Here is a 16,294-nt window from a genome sequence, read left to right on the forward strand (position 1 = left end):
TCTTTACTCCTTTTATTTCTTTCTCTTGTCTAACTGCTGTGGCTAATGTTTCCAAAACTATATTGAACAGGAGTGGTGATAGTAGACATCCTTATCTTGTTCCCAATTTTAGTGTGAAGGTTTTCAGTTTTTGACCATTTAGTATGATATTGGCTGTTGGTTTTTCATAGATGGCTTTTATCGAATTGAGGTAGAGACCTTCTATTAGAATTTTTTGTAGGGTTTTTATCATAAATGTGTGTTGGATTTTGTCAAATGCTTTTTCTGCATCATTGAGGAGATCATATGGTTTTTGTTCTTTGTTCTATTGACATAGAGTATTACATTGATTTTTGTGTATGTTGAACCATCCCTGCATCCCTGCGATAAATCCCACTTGGTCAGGGTCTATGATCTTCTTAATGATCTTCTGTATTCTATTTGATAGTATCTTCTTAAGGATTTTTGCATCTATTTTCATTAGTGAGATTGGCCTAGAGTTCTCTTTTTTTGTTGGGTCTTTCTCTGCTTTGGGGATCAAGGTGATGCTTGCTTTCAGGAATGAATTTGGGAATACTGCTTCCCTTTCAATTTCATTGAAGAGTTTAAACAGTAATGGCGTATTTCCTCTGTAAATATCTTGTAGAATTCAGCAGTGAAGCCATCAGGACCCGAGCTTTTCTTAGTTGGTAAGGTTTAATTACGTTTTCAATTTCATTGATATTGGGTTGTTTAGAATTTTTGGTTCTTTGTTCAACTTTGGTAATTCATACTTATCTAGGAAACTGCATTTCTTCTGTGTTCTCCATCTTATTGGCATATATGTTCTAAAAGCAGGTATTGATGATCATCTGGATTTCTGCTGGGTCCATGTAATTTCATCGTTTTCATTCCTAATTGCATGGATTTGGGCCACTTCTTTCCTTTTTCTGATAAGTTTGGCTAATTGTGTTCATTCTTTCCAAGAACCAACTCTTGGCTTCATTGATTTTTTGTATCATTCTTAGTCTCCACTGCATTGATTTCTGCTCTGATCTTTATAATTTCCTCCCTTGTATGAGCTTTGGGTTTGTCCTGCTCTTCTTTTTCTAGAAGCTTGAGGTTCAGCATCACATGTTTTCCTAATATGAGTATTCACTGCTATGAAGTTCCCTCGTAAGGCTGCTTTCATTGTGTCCCATAGGTTCTGATATGTTGTATTGTCATTGTCATTTAATTGAAGGAACTGTCTGATTCCTTCTTTAATTTCCTCTGTGATCCATTGATTATTCCGAAGTGTGTTCAATTTCCATGTGTTTATGAATTTCTTGTGGTTTCTTTGGCTATTGATCTCCAATTTCATCACTCTATGGTCTGATAATATACAGGGGATAACTGCAATTCCTTTGCTCTTACTTAAATATGTTTTATGAGCAAGTACGTGGTCTATTTTGGAGAACCACCCATGTGCAGCTGAGAAGAATGTGTATTCTGATTTTGTGGGGTGGAACACTTTGTAAACATCTGTTAAGTTCATGTGCTCAAGAGTGTGATTGAGTTCTAGTATTTCGTTGCTTATTTTTTGTCTAGTTGAACTATCTATTTGTGCCAGTGGGGTGTTGAGGTCCCCCACTACAATTGTATTAGTGCATATATGACTTTTCATGTCCGTTAGTATTTGTTTTATATAGTTGGGTGCACTAGTGTTTGGTGCATAGATATTTATGATTGTCATCTCTTCCTCTTGGATTCTTCCCTTTACAAGGATGTAGTGTCCTTCTTCGTCTCTCTTAATCAGTGTTGGTTTGAAATCTACTTGATCTGCAAAGAGGATAGCTACTCCTGCTTTTTTTCTGGTTCCTGTCACATGGAGTATTGTTTTCCACCCTTTAACTTTCAGCCTATGAGTTTCTTCTTGAATTAAGTGTGTTTCTTGTATGCAGCATATTGTTGGATCTTGCTTCTTGACCCATTCTGCCAGTCCATTTTTTTTGACTGGTGAGTTGAGACCATTAACATTGATGGTTATAACTGATACGTATTAAGTTATCATTGTCATGACTTTTTCTTTTTGTTGGATTCTCCCTCTTTGCTTTTAATTTCTTGTCATGTCTGGTGGATTCATTCTGCTGGGCTTCCTGGGGTTGTGATCCTTGTTGTCTTTTCCTAGGATTGTGTCTAAAATTTTTTGGTGTGCTGGTTTGGTATTCATGAAGTTCCTAAGGTGCTATTTGTCATGAAAATATCGTATTTCTCCATCAATTTTGAAAGATAGTTTTGCAGGGGACATCAATATGAGTTGGAGGCTGTTTTCCTTTAGGGCTTGGAATACATCACTCCATTCTCTTCTTGCCTTGGGGGTTTGCATTGAGAAGTCTGCTGTGATTCTGATGGGATTTCCTTCATATGTGATTCGTTTCTTTTCTCTAACTGCTTGTAGAACTTTGTTCTTCTGTTGGGTTTCTGGAATCTTAACTATTATATACCTAGGTGCAGATTTTTTTTGATCAAGGCTAACTGGAATATTACATGCCTCACTTATCTGTATGTCAAGTTCTTTTCCCCTGATTGGTAAGTCTTCTGCCATCACTTCTGTGAACAGTTTTTTTACTGTCATCTGTACTCTCTCGTTTCTTCACTGACTCTGATCAGTCTTATGTTATTCTTCTTTGCACCATCTAACAACTGCTGGATTGATTTCTCATGGTCCTTTACAATTTTAAAGCAATTTTTCTTTTCCTGGTCACTAATTGCAATCTTATCTTCTATATCTGAAATTCTGTCCTCACATTGGCTCATTCTGCTGTGTAAACTTTCAACGGAGTTTTTAATCTCCTGGAAATCTGTTTGCATCTGTTTATGGATTCCATTTCTTTTCTATGTTGGGATTCCACCATGTTCCTCAGCTCCTCTCTAGATTTATTAATCATGTCTTGCACTATGGGCACAATCTCTGCTGTTATGTGAGAAATTATTTCTGATTTCATTTTGTCCAGATCCTCTTTTGTTGCCAGTTCAGGGAGTCCAGGTTGAGTATCAAGAGTATTCCATCTTGTTTCTCTTTGGGGTTGCCGTAGGTGATCTGGAAGTCTGGTTTTGAAGCTTGTTTACATGTCTTCTCATTTTGATGTGGGGGGGGGGCTGCTGCTCGTCACCTCCTCTGTGCTGGGAGCTCAAAAGCCTCTTCCTCTACACTGGGAGTGGTGGCACGTCAACCCGGAAGCCTCCTCCTCTATGCTGGGAGCTGTGGTACATTGGCCTGGAAGCCTCCTCCTCTGCACTGGGAGTGATGGCACATCAACCCAGAAGTCTCCTCCTCTGTGCTGGGAGTGGTGGTATGTTGGCCCAGAAGCCACCTCTACTGTGCTGTGAGTGATGGCACGTTGACCCAGAAGCCGCCTCCTCTGTGCTGGAAGTGGTGGCACCTTTTTTCTCACTTCTAAGCTGCTAATCAGAGCAACCTCTGCTATCTTAACTGTCCTCCCTCGGATCTGTTCTGGCTACCTTCCCTGCCCATCAAGGCCATGGAGCCACTTCAGCCTGCCCATAGCTTGGTAGACTGGTACCAAAGTACAGGCACTCTCTCTGTACAACAGAGACATCAGCTCTGCTTGAAACTACATTATTCAATTTTGCATTCCATAATGGCTGAGCAGCTTGTATCGAACTATTCTAACCTCTGAAAAGTACCATAACAATTTGCAAGCACTGAAAAGTGACCCAAAGAAGGTAGACAATGGAGGGGTTGCTGTCTCTGAAGGAAGAGAACCATGTAGATCCTACAAAAGAGCAAGTTTTCCCCCTGAAGGATTTATCCAAGTTAAATGTGTACTTGGTAGACATATGAGGCTTTCCACTGGAACCCCATTAGGGCTGGCTTTGGAAAGAAGGTCATTGTCTCAGAACTGTTACACCTGAGGACTGAAGGAAAAACAAAGAGATCCATCTTTACAAAGTCTCAATGTGACACATACAGTACTCATCCCTAAAAAAGACTAGCTGTTCATAATTAATTGCCTATTAAAATAAAACAACTAGGCTGGGGATTTAGCTCAGTGGTTCTGGTGCCTGCCTCACAAGCACATGGTCCTGAGTTTGATCCCTGGTACCCTCAAATAAATAAATAAATAAATACATACATACATACAAACAACACTCTTCAGAGGAGGGTGACAGAATCTGAAAGTCTCTACAATTTACTACTCATGATGTCCACTATACAATAAAGGATGAGACATACGAAGAAGAAACCTGAGCTATAATCAAGAGAAAAAGATTCAAAGAGAAACAGACCCATAGATGACTCAAATGTGGGATTAGCAGAGAAGGACTTTGAAATAACGCTTATAAATGTGTTTAAAAATAAAAGAAAAAATAGATATGAAGAGTGATGTTCAGGAGACATATGGAAACTGCAAAATGAGTTGGAGAGAGGGAGAGACAGCCAGAAACAAGATTACTTAATTTGTAACCTAAATGTTTCCACCTGGCCCCTCCTAGCCTTAACATCACTGCCTTAGTTCAGACTTAACCTCTTTCCAGAATGATTTCAACAGCTTCCGGGCTGGCCTCTTTGCCTTTAGGCTCTCCTTTGTTTCTTTCCTACAGTAGCCAGGGTTTTCTGAAACATAAATCTGCTTGCTGCCTCTTGGAAATAGTGTAAATACTTCAGGCTGGCTTACTAAGATATGTAGGGCCTGCCCCTGTGTCCTATGACCTCATTTATCCTTGGCCAATTTGACTCTGTATTTTAGTAATACTCCATTTTGAATTCCCAAATCACTTTGTATGCACTCGCCCAGGGATCACACTGTTTCTAGATCCCTGTTGTTAGAATGTGATGATCATTAGCCAGAACAGCTCATCAGAGCCCACTTAAGAGGAAGTTCATTTGCCTTTCAGTGGAAAAAAAAATAAGTTCGCTCTCTAACAACAGAATACAAACAAGAACTTAAAAAGGCCTTGGCTGAGTCTTGATTACCAGGACATTTCCAGCTGCTAGGCATCATCTATCTTCCCAGACATGAGACACAAGTAGCTGGTCCCACACTTCTGTCAGCAGGAGCCCATCTCTCCCAGGAAGGTCAGCTCTACAGGGAGAAACTATTCTTCCCTGGCAGCTCTTTTGTGGCAGACAGTAAGTAATAGTCACTTATTGTCTCTTGAGTGCCTTTTGTGTACTAGAATAAGCCCTGGTACCTGCTCATAAGATACTTCCAGGCTTGTGGAGAAACTAAGATACAGAACTGTTGTCACTGGAAGATGGAGAGGGCCAGTGTCGTTAGAGGCCCTCTAGGGTCCAGCAGGGGTAGACATTGGTTTTGACTGATTTTTTTAAGAAAGGTGGGATAAATATGCAAATCTTTAAATGCACACTGTGTCAAAGGTGAGGACAGGGAAGCAATGTAGAGAAACATCTCAGATAGTGTGAATAGGGAAACTGACTTCTACAATGGCACAGCCTCTCTTGCAGATTGCTGTTACAAACTCTGAACAAAATATAACAAACAACTGTCTGAAAGCACTGGAAAATGCCTCATGCAACACTCAAATGAAAGGACCAGCACAAGGTGAAATTCCTATTTGTATGGCTTCTCACCTAAGGGCAGACTCCTGTACAGGTAAGGCGTGGATAAAGGTTGGAAGAAAACTTAGCCTTATTGGCTGAGGAATTAGAAGACAAATTACAAAACTACCACAGCTGCCAGAAGTATAGGAATTCTTGAACATGAGAAAGCTCCAGACAAAGGACCCCAACATCTACATACAAATGTTACCCAGTTATCTTGACTGCCCCAAGCAGATGCTAAGCAACTTATCTAAGAGCTCAAATATAAGAAGAAAATCATTTCCATAATAAAAGTACTGACTTAAAACAATCTCAGCAGAGAAAGATAAACTATAAAGAAAAAATAAATAGAAATTTAGAGTTATAAAATACAATATCTGAATTTTTAAAAAATTACTGCTGGATTGAGCAACAAATTGGACAGAATGGAAGTAACAGCCAGAGATCTTGAAAATAGATCAATACAAATTATTCAAAAAGAATAAAGAGAAAAAAATTGAAAAATTAATAAATAGAACCTCAATAATTTACAGCACAGTACTAAATAGATATCTGAAGTCCTAGAAGAAGAGATGGAGAATGCAGCAAAAAAGTTTGAAGAACTGATGGTCAAAAGTCTTCCAAATTCATAACACATATTTACAGATTTAAGAAAGTCAGCAAACTTCAAGTAGGATTAAAAAAAAAAACAGAAATAAAACCTCATATCAGAGTCAAACTGCTAAAATCCAAGGATAAAGATAAAACCTGGAAAGGAGACAGGAAATGGTATGTGGCACAAAGAAATGATTATAGGGATGGTGGCTGATAGAAAAACAGAGACCAAAACACAGTGGACTGACAACATCATGAAAATGGTGAGAGAACAAATAAATCAAATGGATTCAGAATTCTAAACCCAGCAAAAATATTCAAGATTGTAAGCAAAATGAAAACATTTTTAGATAAATAAAAAGAGTAAATGTGGCCTGAAAAACTTCATTATAAGAAATGTTCATTACAAGTTGTTTAGGCAGAAAGGAAAAAATAATAAATGGAAATTAGGATCTTCTGCAAGAAGTAAGAGCATCAGAAGTGGTAAATGCATGGGTAACACAGTAGACTATGTTTTAGGTGAAAATGTGAAGCTACACATTTTCTTCAGAAAAGCAAAAATGAATCAGGGCCAATGGACTGTGTGGGGGACTCGGGGAAAGGAAAAGATGGGGCTAGAGAATTGGATAAATTCAGAGTCCTGAGGTATTCCCGGTACCTGAGGTATTACAAAGATAATTTTGGTTGTCGGATGGCAAATGGGACAAAGGCAAGGGGGAGAGCCAGGGATTTAGCTCAGTGGTGCTGCGCCTGCCTGACAAGTGCAAGGTCCTGAGTTCGATCCCGGTCCTGGAAAAAAAAATCAAAATAAAGGCAAGGGGGACAAATAATGACCTAATGCAAAGGCTTAGAAGCAAGGCAAGGGGGCACAAGCATTAAAGAGCAGCTGGAGAGGAAGGGGCACACATGAATGATATCTAGAAGGACAGACAGGTCTTGGTAGTCCTGTCTGAGTGACGTAGACAAGCACTCTTAACAAGTAAAGGGCATGGGGCTGCATGACTGGGAACAACATCCCTACTTAGCAAATGATGAACCAGAGCTACTGACAAGGGAAGTGACTTTCCCAGGGACTCGGAGTAAGTCATCAAGGTTAAAGGGACAACCCTGCATCTTCTCCGACACTTAACTCATGGACTTTGGTGAGGAAATGAAAGGTGACTTTCGTGCGCTGGCTCCTTTGGGACACATCCTGGCTAGGGCAGCCTCTAAGGCAGTCGTAGAAAACCTACGACATGTGTGCCACAGCTGCCTGTTTGTTATCACTGAAAGCTCTAAAAGGTACACCATCACTATGTCTAAGGGATGGCCCAAGGTGCTGCTTCTCTGGAAGCATCTGCAACCACACCACAAAAACTAGTGAAAAATGACACACTTCAATGTAACTTGTGTCACCTCAGTTGAGAGCCATATGCTAGACCCACGCTGATGAGCACGCTCTTCCTCTTGGCATGATCGTGGTCCAGGAATGGTCTCAGTGGGTAGTTGGGCTGACTGCTGCAATTCAAGATTGGTTAACATCAAAGGAGATGGTGCTCCTGAGGTTCCTGGAGCTGCTGGGCTCTAAGAGCTGTGTCTGCCACCATTCTGCTGAGTTTTCCAATCCAGACCAGATCGGCAGAGAACATAGGCCTTGACTGCTTGTCTACATTGCACAGAACTGTTTCAGCAGCAGGTGATCCACATAAGGTTGGCATTGCACTTTAGAGGTCTGTATCACAAACTGTCATGTGAGTAGTCTGCCTTGCTGGTTATACTGTCACTGGACACCCAACCTGCCAAGCTATTTTGTGTACCTCCTTGAAGGGTGGCTCAAGGAACCCCATTCACTCTAAATCTGTCCCTGCCTTACTGGATGAATTTGTTCAAGTGGTAGCAACATCTGCAAACCTTAGAGCTTATTATAATTAGTATATAAGAACTATGCAGGGAGTTCCCTTTCCCTGTGGCCACCAGGAAATTCAGAACTAAATGCTGAGCTCCATGCATTGTTTCTGATACTGCTGTCTTCCCTGCCTTCCAATTTCTTGTGGCACTTCTGTACCTGTAGTATGGCCACATCTGCAGCTCTTACTGAAAGTCCACTGTGGAGGAATAAGAAGACACTAGACAGAAAGCACAACAAGCTATCCAGCCAGGTCATGCTCTTCTGCAAAAGGGCCTAGCAACCTTGGTGATTCCCTGTGACCTGCTATGGGGAACAGTACCTCTCACCAGTCAGTACAGATAACACAGCTGTGTGAGTGTGTACTGATGGAAATGTGGGTATGGGTATGTATGAGCAGATACTGTACATGGATGAGTAGGGCACACACAAGTTCATTTTGTATTTGCATCTAGAAATTGTGTGGGTATGAGACTGGGGTGGGGAGGAGGTCACTTCTGTTTTGAAGGTAAAGCCCCGATCTACGTTATAAACATAGACCCAGCAATACCAGAAGGTACAGGTGATCAGGACCCTTCATAGGCCCTTATGGAGGGAAAATACATCTGCCAGCAAATGTCTGTCAGTTTCTCCCAGAGGAGTTACCATACAGTGAGAGTGCCCCACCCCCACAGACCTGGCTGTGGTCACGTGCTCAGCAGGTCCAGTCCGTTTTCAGTGACCTCTGTCAGTGCTTCAGCAGGGCCTCAGTGCTCTGATGGACTTAGAGGAACACTGGATTGGAAGTGTCCTGGAAAAATGTCTTGCTTAGACTCCATGGCCCCATTTCCTCATCTCTAAAATAGCTTCCTTTAAGGAGTGTTGGACCAAATAAGTTAGACTAAATGAAGATATTCTGTCATATGCTGCATAATCAAAAATGAGTTGTTTTAGTAACCAGCTGTCCTAGGGATTTCCAAGCAAAGCTGAAGAACTAATCCCATGGAGACTGTCCAACAACATTTCTCAGCCTGGTTATAAGAAACACAGCACTAGGGGATGATATTCAGGACAAAACTAAGCCAGCCAACATTTCTGGGAAAGTCCTCATATTCCAGCCCCTAGTGGGGAGCCTCTATAGTAGGGACCTGCTTATAAAACACACTGTCATATTGAAGGCTTGGACAAGACCTGTAATTGGAGAAGTAGGAACTCATTGTTTCCTAATCTTCTTTGCCTAGGAACCTTGATACTCATAATCTCTATCAACAGCTGGATACACTAGTGTTTGCACAGCTTTAGGAAAGGCTGACCTCCAGAGAAGAGCATTGTAAAAAAGAATATACTCCTCTTCTAGCTTGCTATGGGGTCTTGGCCAAAGCAGCCATTCTTTGTATTTCATTTTATCTCGTGAAGTATGTATAAAGCAAATTATTTTTGTTGGTAACTACTCCACAGGGATAAAAAGACAGGATGTGAACACCACAAGAACAGCAGGCATACTCTGGGGAATCCCCATGACTTCCTCCCATCTTTGGCAGTGCCACTTGTATCATATGGTGTCCCACAGAGGCAGTCAGGCTACACTGCTGCAACTGGCCTGCTCCAAACCTGGTGATGCTTATGTATTCCTTTCATAGCTGTGTGCTTGCAAACAGCACTGCCTATGAAAAACAGCAGCTGCTTCACTTTATACAAAATGTGAGGAATCTTAACAATTGTAGATTTCATGGCCATATCTTCAATCTTCCAAATGTGCTATTAAACTGTATTAACAGAGGTTCAAATACACGGCACAGAATGACAGTACATTATACTTGCATTGGCCTAGCTGATACCCAAGCTAGGAGAGGTTCCCTAAGGCACTTGTTGAAATTTTCTTGGCTATGTGCATTTACTATGAAATATAATTTTGCATCCACATTCTGACAAGATACAGTAATAAAGTCTGCAGTAGAAATCTGCAATGGTAATTTGCATAAATCAACTCCAGATTCTCTTCTCAGGAAAAGAAATAATGAAAAGGCATGTTATGCATGTTTTCTAGTCTTGGCCAGGCCTGGACCCAGAGCTGGGGAAGCATCCACAAATGGCAGAAAGCAGCTGGGCATGATAAGCCCTTCACAATGTAGCTGCTGTTCAGGCTCTGCACCACCAAGCATTAGATGAAAGTATCAGGGTAAAGTCATGTAAATTAGCATGCAAATGAATCTGGCAAAACTTAAGGATTCAGACTGGCAAGTGCAAGTGGGTGCTTTATGGGGAGGAGCTGGCTGCCTCTGGAAAACATGCTGGGCAAGGCCCCTCTTTGCCAAAAGCTCAATAATGTGCACTGGGGGAGGGGATGCTGGCTTCTGGGGCCACAGCACAGGTACCAGGCTTTCAAAGTCTGTATGTTCCTGTCACTTTTCTCCTGACAGAGTGTAACCACCCAATTTATGTATTGATTGCTCTTTATTCTCCTGACCATGGTCTGAAATATCAACCAAACTATGTGATTTTGACTTTAAAACACGGGTTTACATATATCAAAATCAGTCAATCCTTTCAAAAATCACACACATGCCCAGCAGCGTATGGCCTGAAGCTCCTTAAGAGGCCTACTAAATGGGGACAAACAGGCTCATATGTAGTCCTTCCCCTCAGCTCTTGTGGCAAGGGTGCTCTAAATAAGTGGTGGGGAACCCATGGCACCCATGCCACACTGGGCTGGTTGTTATCACTGAAAGCTCTAAGATTCGCCATCACTGCTCTAGAAAGTGGACTCCAAGGGCATCTAAGAACTTGCCTGTGTGTGAATTAGGAAGGATTCCCCAGATTAATATCTGGGGTAGAGGACTGTATTATGGTCACATTTAACTCAGGAAATATATTAGGAGCTACTGGTAGGTTCAGCCAGTGCCCAATGGCAACCTCCTAGCCCCTGCCAGACTCTACTTCAGAGATGGCAAAAGCTAAACTATGCTTCTCCAGCTGCTCTAGAGGCTAAGGGTGCTCATGTGACATGGTCAATAAGTCAAATGGAGCAGTTTGCCAGAGGAGGAGTCCAAGGAACTCCTGCTTTCTTTTTCTGCCTGGAATATAGACATGGTGTCTGGAGCTGTAGCAGCAGCCTGCCTGCAGGAATATGAGAGCCCATTAATACAAAGAGCTTATCATGTTGCTAGAGTTACCTGAGGCTAGAGTTCAGTGTTCTTCAGCAGTCTAGGGGGTCACGTTCATCAGGCAAGTTGCAAAACACTACCCAAGTGCAGAGACAGGAATGGCTGGGATACCCATAGTCTCACCAAGGGTGAGACTGGCAGGCTATTGTGTTTCACTTCAGCGTTATCAAATTAATCTGCTGTAGCCTTGCCATTATTTTTGTTTTGGCTTTTCGATAATGCACATTTATATTAACAATGCTGATACCACTGATTTTCTTCCAGGGTGGGCCCACTCTGAGGGACACACCTTGTTGTTAGGGAAGCCAGATTCTCCCCAGGTTTGATGATGAATATCAAGAGGCGGGGCCTGGCAGCTGCCCAGGATGATAGCTCGGTGTGGTTACAGTGCTCACATCACAACAAACATCTCAGTTGTCATCCAAGTTCCTGCCTGCCACCCTCCCCTTCTGCATTAGTGCCTGAAGCCTGTGAAGTGTGGTAGGATAATCCTGTACTAGAGATAGGATCCTCTCAGCATGTGGAGTAACAGACAAGGTAGGAATCCATGCTGCTTTAAAACGCAGAAAAACTTCTGGGAGAGGAGAGGAGTGGTTGGGGAGATATAGAGGAGTTTTGGTAGCTGCACTGGAGGGAGGAGTGAGTCCATGTCAAAGAAACATTCAGGGAAAGCCAAGGTGTCAGGATCCAGCATTGTTTGTGTGTGCGTGTGTATGTGTGTGCGTGCACATGTATGTATACAGTATGTGCAGTATCTGCCTTGAAGAGGAAGTACATTTTGTCAGATGGGAGGCCAGTGTGTGCCCAGAGTGGGGAAAGGGCTCTGTGGCCACAGTAGGGAACACCTGACAGGAAGAGGTAGGTGTCAGAGGAACCGAATCAAATGCTTTGGGACATCAGGGAGACAACTGAAGGCCCCAGGCGCTCCTTGGAGTGGGGCTGTGACAATCCCACCTCTGCCCCTATCTTCTCCTGGTCTGAGTGCAGTAGACATGCGTGCTTGTACACGCATGTACACACACACTTTGGCCACACTTTTCCCATTGGCCCTTGGGGTGGATGCAGCACCTCTAGTGCCTTCAGAAAGCACAAGGCCCTCCTGCCTTGATTTTAAACTCTGGCCTCCAGAAATGTGACAGAATAAATTTCTATTTTTTTAAGCACCCAGTTTGCAATAATTTGTTATGACAGCCCCAGAAGGTGAGAGCAGAAAGCTGTAGGGCAGAGCAGTCAGAAAAGACAGTCAGGGCAAGGACAGAGGCCCTCAGGAGCCCATTGGCCTGCAGGAGAGGCCCTGTGGAGACAGGGAGTGTGGTTCCTCCCCAAAGGTTCTGTGGGGCGGGGGAGGAACCAGGCCAAGACAAACTCCGCAGTCCTACAGACAAGCAGCCCACCCTAGAAGCTTGTCCTCCTGGGAGCAGCTGGCAGGCTCCTCAGCCCAGGGCCCTCTTCCAGGGGCAGCCGAGTATGTAAGTGGTTTCTTAACTTGCCATGGTGTGAGATTCAGGGATAGGCAGTGGCTCCTGGCCTTGATGTTCATCTTGATCACCTCTGAGTTTTTAAAAAAGCTAAGCCTGTGCTGGCCTGTGACTCTCCCAATCATTCTTGAAATAGGTAATGCTAACATGCAGCCAGAAAACAGCCTGTGAGAGGCCCCAGAGGAGCACTGTTCCCCTCCAAACACTCCAGCAGTCACCTGCAGAGGCCTGACACCTCCTATCTGGCTTCACTACAGGATGCATGCAGCTGGCTTTGTCCCAAAAAGAGGGCCAAGTCTCATCCCAATGCAGGTTAGGAGGCTTTTTCTACAATAAATTTTGAAAGTAATTCTTGGCTGGGGTTTTACCTAAGGGAGTCATGGCAGACATGAATCTCAGGTGACTGTGAGTCTTCATTTTTTACCTTTGCAAGTAAGTGGATTTAGATGGGGTGATAGGCAGGGTGTTGACAGGCCACAATACACGTGTCAAGAGAAAAACAAAGGTATATATGAGTGTTTGGGGGTGGGGAGGTAAGTGTCAGGCAAAAGGAAGCAGAAGGTCTGCTCCCCTGAGGCACCCAGGCAAGCAAGGTGGCATCTCTGGGGCCTGCCAGGTGGACAGAACTTCCCAAGAGGTCTAACAAGGACCCCAGCACCACATACCCAGGGCCTCACAAGAGTCCCTAGGGCCTCATGCATGTCCAGCCCCAGACCAAGAGGGCTTCACTGACTGTTATGCCGGATAAGTTTCAGCCCTCCACAGCTGCTGGAGACAGGCTTCTCTCTCCTCCTCTCCAAAAAGCATAAGCACCAGGTCAATGTCTGTTGTCAGAAGCGGGCAGGGGCAGAGATTCAGAGAGGAAAGAAGGAGGGAGACTTTATCCTGGGAACTGCCTGAGGACCTCACAAAAGGCAGGCAGGGCCAGCTCTGGCAAGTTGTGCCGGCTAATGGATATGGTATTTATGGTGGGGTGACGGGGGTGGTCACTGTGCAGGGGGACAATCTGGGAGGAGGTAAAGTTCATCCCCCAGAGCCCTTGGGGATCTTGTCTACTTCCCGTACACCTCTGCACCATGCTAAGAAAGGCAAAGAAATTAAAATGTCCCCTTCTCCATTTCCAGAGAATTCATTAAATAGAATCTGTGTGTGTACAGTAGTGGAATCTAGCTTCTCAGCCTTCTTGCCATTTTGAAGGGTGTTAGGCAAGGATTTCCACCTGCTGCCACACACACACACACACACACACACACACACACACGCATACACACACTGTCAGACAATCCCATGGTAGGAGAGAATTCTCTTTGGAATTTCTCTCATGACACTGGACCTTGGGGCCTCTCAGTGTGATGGAGTCTAAAATCCAAGGTAGACAGAACGTCTTCAAACCACTCTCTAACAGCGGGCATCTGTAACACCACCTGTGGCCAGTGGGAGTCCTAGCTTTCGCTAAGGCCAGAGGAATGACCCTAGAGTTGGGAGATGAAATTAGCCCTGAGCACAAAGTGCTTTGGGCAGAGCAGGCAGGGCCTCACTGCTCAGAGCAAACATTTGTTCTGGGGCTGGTGATTCAGAAGAATTTTCACAGTGAAAGGACAGAGGAAAGGGCATTCCAGCAGGAGCAAGGCCATAAGCCAAGGTGTAGGGTATACCAGGGCTGTGTTGAAGGGAGCAGCAGGCAGGAGGGGCAGCAGCGCTGCGGGGCCATGACAAGCAGTGGACAGTGGGAGTGACTGGAGATGGAGGTGGGTAAGATTTCAAGGGAGTTTCTCCCTCTATTGCCAAGAACATCAACCAGCCAAGAATCTCATTGTTTTCAATGGGTTGTCAACAGACAGCATGATAAGTAACTTAATATCCAAAAAATTAAATAATCAAAGTAATATATGAGATAACACACATACACAGTACTAAGTCAGACTTTAGAACCTCTTAGACTGTCACCTCTGGCGCATACTGGCACAGAACTCCCCGTATCAGGAGGAAAGGTTTCTAGAAAGCCTGTGGGGTCCAGAGGCCTGGCCTGGAGGTCACAACAGCGTGGCCAAGACCTGGCCCAGGGTTGTGTGCGCCACTCTGGGCCCCTCTCCCAGAGCCACCCATTCTCCCCTACAGTCGTTTTCTATCAAGTCTAGAATAAGCTAGTGCTTCAGACCACAGAAGGATAAATCAGGAGGGAGATAAATTAGAGCGGGTTCTCTGAGAGTATTCAAGGTGAGGATGACTGGTTCAGAGAAGTTGGACAGAATAAAAGGAAGATGTAGAACTGGAACCACAGTGAGCTCCTCCACACCCTGTCCAGGTATAGCAATGAGCAGGGACCTCTTAGAGCAACAGACCCCAGTGAGTCCATAAATACCTGTCTTTGAGAACTGATGACAAAGGAATTCTATGATGAAACACCCACTACATGTGGTTTTAGCAAATCAAAGCCCCATAACGATGAAGTCAACACCCTGAGAAGTCCTGCACTGAAGTATCATCATCCCTGTCCCCCCGGAGCCCTCCAGCTCCACACAAGCTCTGGACCACCACCTCCCTTTTTTTTCAACTAACATCTCTTAGAACTAGTAACCCACTAGCTTAGAGAAATGCATTATCATTTATCTCTATGTTAAGAGAGAAAACAGTAATTTAAAGAATAGTTTAAATGATTTAAGTTTTGTGCCTTTTACAAAAAGCCATAACTGCAAGGGAAATTCATTTCACTTACACACCACCCCCGACCCCCAGTCACCAACAGTGGTGCCAGGCAATGACTCCTAAGAGCTCGGCTTCTGGGTCACATAGAGCCTCCTGTGGATGACACCAGACCAACATTCCAGAGCCAGGAGTCATAGAGGTTACTTTGTCCAGCCTCTTGCCCACAGAGCTCGGGCAAGCTCATCATACAAGTCTCTCTCTTGGGAAGCAGTGCTTCAGCGATACTTTGTGTGTCGGGGGATATAAAGCCCCACAGAAACACACCTGAGGAATAAGCTCTCCTCATGCTCCACATTTCACCTCTTTCATGTTTCCTCTTGCTCCTTTTCCAACTGACAAGACTCCCTTTTCAAGTAACCAAACATTGCGATGCTTTAGACCTGCCTGGGAGGAGCAAGAGAATACAGACTGAAATGCACTCCCTCTCTATTTTTAGAATTTATCTCTGAAAAATGTTTCCTTTTCTAGGTCTGGATTTTCAGATCTTTACAGGGCTGGGGCCAATATCTGGCATGGGGCAGGGGTAGGTCCTCCAAATCAAAAAGACACCTCAGGAACTGGGGCCATCTCACTGTGATCCTTGCTTAATAATGTTCAGAGAGAGGCTGGCTGTGGTCTCCTGGTGGTCTCCACAGGTGCAGCCCCTTGGGGTGGGTAGAGCACAAGGTAGGTGCCCAAGATCTTACCTGGTATGTGTTGTCGAAGCTGTCGTACATGAACCTTGTGATCAGAGACGTCTTTCCAACTACAAAACAAGAAAAGAGATGTTGAGCCATAAGAGGAAGAGCCTAATGGCCAGGGTCTATCTAAACACATTGCATTTGGAAAAAACAGATAAGAAAAAGTTGCAGATGCATAGAAGTGGAAGGTGAGCCCCGGAGAGGGTCCCCAGTGTGAAGCAACATGTATCTATACTGGGTGGGTTGCAGGGAACAATGGAGGATGCTTTCCTATGTCCCTC

At 44.0% G+C, this 16,294-nt stretch overlaps 1 protein-coding gene across 1 annotated transcript in view; it reads right to left on the reverse strand.

Moving 5' to 3' along the window:
* Positions 1-16,294, reverse strand: part of Rab6b (RAB6B, member RAS oncogene family) — a 63,505-nt gene that overhangs the window by 20,029 nt on the left and 27,182 nt on the right. Inside the window, exon 2 of the mRNA XM_004834258.3 lies at positions 16,020-16,078. Coding sequence (XP_004834315.1) covers positions 16,020-16,078 — 59 coding nt within the window. The remainder of the gene's footprint in view (positions 1-16,019; positions 16,079-16,294) is intronic.

The sequence above is a fragment of the Heterocephalus glaber genome, unplaced genomic scaffold (genome assembly GCF_053883595.1).
Source record: "Heterocephalus glaber isolate CG9 unplaced genomic scaffold, H.glaber_assembly_v1.0 deba00001504, whole genome shotgun sequence".
Taxonomy (NCBI): Eukaryota; Metazoa; Chordata; class Mammalia; order Rodentia; family Bathyergidae; genus Heterocephalus; species Heterocephalus glaber.